This window comes from Chionomys nivalis, chromosome 12 (genome assembly GCF_950005125.1).
Source record: "Chionomys nivalis chromosome 12, mChiNiv1.1, whole genome shotgun sequence".
Taxonomy (NCBI): Eukaryota; Metazoa; Chordata; class Mammalia; order Rodentia; family Cricetidae; genus Chionomys; species Chionomys nivalis.
Window position 1 is genome coordinate 13,497,831 of NC_080097.1, and position 7,957 is coordinate 13,505,787.

The 7,957-nt window shown below is 39.4% G+C and overlaps 1 protein-coding gene across 1 annotated transcript; it reads left to right on the forward strand.

Annotated features, from left to right (window-relative positions):
- Positions 1-292: 292 nt before the first annotated feature.
- LOC130885207 (homeobox protein Rhox13-like) lies at positions 293-952 on the forward strand. Its single transcript, XM_057786652.1, has one exon. The coding sequence runs from the start codon at positions 293-295 to the stop codon at positions 950-952; it is 660 nt and encodes a 219-aa protein (XP_057642635.1).
- The last annotated feature ends 7,005 nt before the right edge of the window (positions 953-7,957 follow it).

Below are 7,957 nucleotides of genomic sequence, written 5' to 3' on the forward strand. Positions count from 1 at the left end.
CCCTTGCTCTTGTTGGTAAGTTGCCCTATCCAGTGACTCGGCCTTCTTTAACCGATACTGGGATCAAGGTTTTTGGGGGATTTCAACAAAAAACGAAGACTGAAAGACCATAGACACCAGGATAACTTCCAGCCTTCGATGCCAGATTGGAAATCTGCTGGGAAGTCTAACTTCCTGCACTAAACAACTCCAGGATTGTTGACGTCTCCAGTATAAGAGAGATATTGACGTTTTGACTTCCCTGATATATCCCGATTTGTGAAGTCAAGACTGCTTCTACAGAGTTTAGGCCATGGCACATATGAATCAGCATCAAGATCCCAATTTTTACAACACCATACAAGCAGAAATAAAGGTGGAAATCGAGGATGAGCAAGAGACTGCACCGGCAGAAGAAAGACGCAGTTTCGATGAAAGTGCACTAGGCTTCTTCATGGAGGAACCCAGGTACCAATGTATTCCATACCAGCAGGGTGATATGAACCTTGTGATCTGCATTAGTTTTTACATCACCAACCCGAGCCAAGGGAGCTACCAAAGTCCAGGACAGCTACAGTTGGAGGGGAAGGAGACCTCAGTTGCTGGTATCCCACAACCTGCTGAAGTCCCAGAGTGGGCTCAAGTCCCAGAGTGCGCTCAAGTCCCAGAGTGCGCTCAAGTCCCAGAGTGGGCTAAAATCCCACTGTCTGCCAGAGTCCCACATCCCCGGAGGAACACTCGACCAAGGATCCGCAGGGGTGTCACACCCTGGCAGCTGAGCGAACTGGAGGGAGTTTTCAAAGATGATCAGTACCCTGGTGAGATCACAAAGAAGGACCTTGCAAGGCGCCTATATATGAAAGTATCCGAAGTGCACTGTTGGTTTAAGAAGCGAAGAGCTAAGTATAGGAAAAATCAAAGATTACAAATGATCACGGGTGCCCCTGATGGTACTCAAAAGATGTCTCACTAAAGCATTCAGAGGAGACCTGGACTGCCATGCAACTCCAGGTGTTACTACTGCTCACCTTTCCCCTTCAGCGGTAAAGAAAGATAATTAGTTCAAGGTCAGCAATAGCTGATAGGCAGATCCTGATTTAGAATATACCAGAAAACCAAACCAAACAAAACAGAATACTGAAATAAACACAAGAGTCTAATAGTCTGTAGACTATAAGAAGACCAAAGGGGGGGAAATAGTAGAGAGAGAGCTGCTATTGAAAATAAGGAGAAACTAGAAGATTCTTGGCAACCAAGCTATATTAGAAAGGATTGTTTCAGACTGAGCCCTTCCCTGAGCAGGGCAGGTTCTTAGCCGGAAACAAGCCAAAGCTCCACGGCGTTCAATATCATAAGGTGGCTTTTTCTGAAGCCAGAAATCTGATCCAAGACTGCAGATCACACAGCATCTGAGCTCAGAGGTTGTGTGTCTGGGGGGACCCTTTGCTCTTCATGTTCCGCAGTACAGCTGTTGGGATTTCAGAGACTCTGCAACATCTTAAGAGTGGAGGAGGTGAGCTAAGTGTGCAATTTCCTCTGACTCATGACCAGGATGTTCTTTCTTCCCAGGTCCCCCCATATCCAGACTTCATGAAATATTTTTTTTTTCACAGAGGGCACAATTGCTTTGATCTCGGGGGATGGCCCCGCGGATGTTAGAACTGTTCGTCCTCTCTTTTCTCCATGTGTTCAGCTCAGCAGTCAGAGGTCCGAGCTCTTCTTCTCCTGCGAGGAAATCCAAACTCCTGCTTCTATTTCAGAACCGTGGCTATAAGGTTCAAAGTCAAAAAAGCACCATTGTTTGGCTCCTTTCCCCTTGTGGCTCCTCAGCACAGATGCCCCCTGGGTCCTCTTCATCCTACCTTTTCCCGATCTTGGGAAGATCTGTTCTCCATCAGGAGAAAGAATTGGGCCATTTTTTTTCCCATTTGGATGAGTTTCTGGTGTGTGTTAGATTCAGCTTTAGCTGAAGATTATTTTACACCATCTAAATGAAGACAGCTGCTATCCTCAGAGTTTCGTGCTATCCTTCTGCAAAAGAAAGAGCCAAGTAAAATCTCCTTTGTGTACAAACAAGGACAATTTTCAGGCCTTTCAAATTGCAAGCTAGACTGAGATTTCTTAAGTTTGCAGTTGAGAAATGTCCTTGTGCGTATAGGAACATGTAGCGCCTTTTCTTCACTGAAGAATCTGCCCTTGCCCTAGACAGAGACGATCACAGAAAACTACACACTGGTCAAATACAGAGTTCTGATGCCTCCTCGGGGGTTCCACCTACAATACAGCTCCTGCACCCAAGACTCGAGGAGGAATCAGAAAGCTTGTCAGAACCAGTGGAGTAGGAAGTCTACTGTGAGACTGTGTCTCCCAGAATGACAGGAAACTTCTCCCATGATGCCACACATTGCCACTGCTGAAGGAGGACCTGAACATGAACCCTGATAGATATGGTAACTCAGAAGGGCAAACTTGCATGGCTTTCAACCCTAAGCAAAGACTTTTAAGCAACCAGTGACTGCAGAGAAAAGGAGAATTTTCTCTCGCAGGATGAGTCCCTAACTGGTTGTCCAATGTCAAATAGCCTTAAAATTATGTACATACAAGATTTTTGTACTTATGTATAGGTAATAAATGTAGTTAAACAAAAAGAGGACAAGAGGCCATGGATTTGGAAGGGACTGACGGGTGGGTATATGTGAGGGGTTGGAAGGAAAAAAGTAAAGGGAAGAAATAATGTATTCATATTTTAATTATAATAAACGAATAAAAATCTTTTAAAAAGAAACTTGAGTCTGTCAAATTCAAAACAAGTCCTTTTTCCTCTGAGGAGCAAGGCACAGCTGTGCTGTGACCAGAATAGTGAAGTCATGGCAGTGATGTACACTTTGAAAGAGTATGTTTTGAGAGTGTGACCTTGATAAAGTGGCTGCATCCTGTGTTAAGTAATGTAACCGGGATAGAGGTCATCTAAGGTAGAAGATACATAGTTGTAAACCTTAGTTTTTATGTGCCTCATCAGGGAGGACTATTGCCAGAGTTTGGAAGAAAATATGTCTAGAATTCAATCAATGAGAAGGACCAGAAGATAAAATAGCTGTGGTTCAATAGAAAAATAGGCCTACAAGTATTTTAGAGAATTTACTTTGTGTGTGATATAGTGCTGACTTTTTCCTGCCCCTCCCCCCTTATTTATTTTTTTAATTAAAAATTTGCACCTCCTAGCCGGGCGGTGGTGGCACACGCCTTTAATCCCAGCACTTGGGAGGCAGAGGCAAGCAGATCTCTGTGAGTTCGAGACCAGCCTGGTCTACAAGAGCTAGTTCCAGGACAGGCTACAAAACCACCACAGAGAAACCCTGTCTTGAAACACAAAAAAAAAAAAAAAAAAAAAAAAATTCCACCTCCTCCCATTTCCCTCCCCTCCCCCCACTCCCCATCCCTCTCCAGTTCAAAGAGCAGTCAGGGTTCCCTGCCCTGTGGGAAGTCCAAGGTCCTCCCCCCTCCATCCAGGTCTAGGAAGGTGAGCATCCAAACAGACTAGGTTCCCACAAAGCCAGTACATCAGTACATGCAGTAGGGTCAAAACTCAGTGCCACTGTCTTTGGCTTCTCAGTCAGCCCTCATTGACCGGCACAGACAGTCCAGTTTGATCACATGCTCCATCAGACCCAGTCCAACTGGTGGCCTTGGTGAGCTCCCAATAGATCACCCCTCACAGTCCTGACTTCCTTGTTCTGTTCTCCCTCCTGCTCCTCATTTGGACCTTGGGAGCTCAGTCCAGTGCTCCAATGTGGGTCTCTGTCTCTATTTCCATCCATCGCCATATGAAGGTTCTATGGTGATACGCAAGATATTCATCGGTGTGGCCATAGGATAAGGCCAGTTCAGACGCCCTCTCCTCTGCTGCCCAAGGAACAAGCTGCGGACATCTCCTTGGACACCTGGGAACCGCTCTAGAGTCAAGTCTCTTGCCAACCCTAAAATGACTCCCTTAATTAAAATATATACTTCCCTGCTCCCATATCTACCCTTCCTCCATCCCAACCATCCCATTCCCCCAACTCTCCCCATCCTCCCCTTCTCCCTTCTCTCTCCTCATCTCCCCTTACACCTACCCCAGCCCCAAGTTTCCAATTTCTTCCTGGCAATCATGTCTACTTCCAATATCCACGAGGATAACTATATGTTTTTCTTTGGGTTCACCTTCTTATTTAGTTTCTCTAGGATCACGAATTACAGGCTCAATGTTCTTTATTTATGCCTAGAATCCAGTTATGAGTGAGTACATACCATATTCATCCTTTTGGGTCTGGGTTACCTCACTCAGTAAAGTGTTTTCTATTTCCATCCATTTGCATGCAAAATTCAAGATGTCATTGTTTTTTACCACTGAGTAGTATTCTAATGTGTCAAATGTACCACATTTTTTTATCCATTATTCATTGAGGGGCATCTAGGTTGTTTCCAGGTTCTGGCTATTACAAATAGTGCTGCTATGAACACAGTTGAACAAATGCTTTTGTAGTATGATAGGGCATCTCTTGGGTATATTCCCGAGTGGTATTGCTGGATCCTGAAGTAGGTTGATCCCGAATTTTCTGAGCAACCGCCACATTGATTTCCAAAGTGGTTGCACATGTTTGCATTCCCACCAGCAATTGATGAGTGTTCCCCTTACTCCACATCATCCTTTCCAGCAAAGGCTATCATTGGTGTTTTTGATTTTGGACATTCTGACAGGTGTAAAATATTATCTCAAAGTTGTTTGGATTTGCATTTCCCTGATTGCTAAGGAGGTTGAGCATGACCTTAAGTGTCTTTTGGCCATTTGAACTTCTTCTGTTGAGAATTCTCTGTTCAGTTCAGTGCCCCATTTTTAAATTGGGTTAATTAGCGTTTTAAAGTCTAGTTTCTTGAGTTCTTTATATAATTTGGAGATCAGACCTTTGTCCATTGTGGGGTTGGTCAAGATCTTCTCCCAATCAGTAGGATGCCTTTTTGTCTTAATGACAGTGTCCTTTGCTTTGCTTCTCAGTTTTAGGAGGTCCCATTTATTCAATGTTGCCCTTATTGTCTGTGCTACAGGGGTTATATGTAGGAAGTCGTCTGCTGTGCCCATGTGTTGTAGAGTACTTCCCACTTTCTCTTCTATCAGGTTCAGGTGTGATTAGATTAATATTGAGGTCTTTAATCCATTTGGACTTGAGTTTTGTGCATGGTGATAGATATGGATCTATTTTCATTCTTCTATAGGTTGACATCCAATTATGCCAGCACCATTTGTTGAAGACGCTTTCTTTCTTCCATTGTATACTTTTAGCTCCTTTGTCGAAAATCAGGTGTTCATAGGTTTGTTGGTTAATATCCGGGTCTTCTAATCAATTCCATTGGTCAACTTCTCAGTTTTTCTGCCAATACCAAGTTGTTTTCATTACTGAAGCTATGTAATAGAGTTTGAAGTCAGGGATGGTAATGTCTCCAGAAGTTCTTTTATTGTGTCATATTGTTTTGGCTATCCTGGGTTTTTTGTTTTTCCATATAAAGTTGATTATTGGTCTCTCAAGGTCTGTGAAAAATTTTGTTGATATTTTAATGGGGATTGCATTGAATTTATAGATTGCCTTTGGAAGAATTGCCATTTTTACTATGTTGATCCCACCAATCCAAGAGCATGGGAGATTCTTTCATTTTCTGGTGTCCTCTTCAATTTCTTTCTTAAATGCCTTAAAGTTCTTGTCAAATAGATCTTTTACTTCCCTGGTTAGAGTTACCCCAAGATACTTTATGCTATTTGTGACTATCGTAAAAGGTGAAGTTTCTCTGATTTCCCTCTCTTCTTCACTTTCCTTTGTGTATTGGAGGGCTATTGATTTTCTTGAGTTGATCTTGTAACCTGCCACATCACTGAAGATATATATCAGCTGTAGGAGTTCTTTGGTAGAGATTTGGGGGTCACTAATGTACACTATCATATCACCTGCAAATAATGAATGTTTGACTTCTTCCTTTCCGATTTGAATCCCCTTGACACTAAAATATAATGCTTGATAATTTGTGTATTAGCTACAATAATGAAAACTGATATTTCTCATTTATACTTGTTTTAACAAAATAAACCATATAATTTATTTATTAGATTAGATGTTTTAACTACACTACATATTATGGTATTTGACACTATTTTAAGTTTAAATAACATAAAGCTTAGAATATTTACTTATTATACATATTATTATATCTAAATATTGCATTAGACAATACTGGATATACTCATTTCCTGTTTTAGAAAGTTGATATTTAGATATTTTAATAGGTAAGTGTGTTCTGATTATAAATAATAATGATTTAATTTATTTTCTTTTTATAAAAGAAAGATGAACTTCATAATTATATTTTTGTGGATAATTACCTCAAAAATAACTTTCTATGTGTCAAAATATTTAAAGGAAGCCAGCAAGATTATTTAATGAATAAAAGCACTTGCTGACAAAACTTATATCTGATTTCAAATCCAGAGAACCAACCACATGATGTTAGGTGAAAACCAACTCGTATAAACTTCCTTCAACCTTAGAAAGCACTTCATGACAAATACTCCATCCTGCATACTAATACATAAATGTAACCTAAATAAAGAAGTTTCAATAAAAATTTCAAAGCATATATTAAGTGATTTCTATTTTGTTTTAATTCACAGTGAACAGAATTTTATGTGTGATATTTAGTGTTGCCTCATGTACACATTTTCACTGTAAAGACAAAAAGTTCTGATGGTTTGTTTGATGTCTTCGATGCTATGCTAGCATAGTATAAAATATCTTCAAAGCATCACATCAGGTTAAATGACACTACTCGCCAAGGTCTGTTTTCAATAATATTCTTTTTAGCAAAAACATCAATAGTGATTCAAAGAAGATATACAACAATTTATTGTCTAAAATTTTCCATTTGAAGAAAGGCTATAGGCCATCAAATATTTACAAACATAAATATATTTACCTATAAATATATATTTTGATCATTTATTTATTAACTTTTATAAAAATATACATTTATGTGAATGATTCTTATTAAGCTACCTTTTTCCACACTAAAGCACTTGAATATAGATACTGCTAATTTATGTGCCCACACCCAGGCTGGTCATTGGATCAAAGTGTTAGCAAAGTCCAGGCTTTTATACCCTAATGATTTCATTTATTCATGTAGACAGCCATCAGCAAAAAACAAGACTGGTCATGTAACTACAAACTGAAATATTCTAATATGCAACTGAATTATAAAAGCAGGCAGCTGGAGCAACAAGATAGGCAATGAAATTGACAGTGTGTCTCTTAGTAAATGAATGTATGCCACTTGGCAAATTTAAATAACTGCTGAAATGTTGCAACAAGTTGATGTGGTTATCTCATCCATTCAGAGTCAGCACAATTTACATGAGATAATTGCTCATTTATGTAAGGCAGACAAACATACAGTTTTATAAGCATGGGAACATGAAATGTATACCTGGGGCATGCATTAAAAGCAAACATTTGCTAATGTAATAACCATTTAGCAGATAAAAGTTAATATTAATGAATAATAAAAAGATTAGATTATGATTTGAAGGATCCCTTTAGCATTTTCATGAATTATGCTAGAATATGCAATTCTTAGAAAAGTTTATTATAGTGTATTTCATTTTTATGACCATGTATAATATTGGCTATAATTAAGCAAATATTAATTATTCTCTTCCTTTCTTTGTGAAAATAGGAGTTCATATATAATATTTGTTACATGAAGATATCTGATTCCATTCACATTCCTGTCAATCAATTAGTTCCATTTTTATTTACTCCTTGATAATTCTCAACTGTGAATATATAATACATTCTCTTTTCCATTGCTCTGATGATGGGCATCTAGACTGTGTACCAAGGCCATTGTGTATAGTGTCATAAAATGTATGGATGTATTAATTATGTTGCATGCA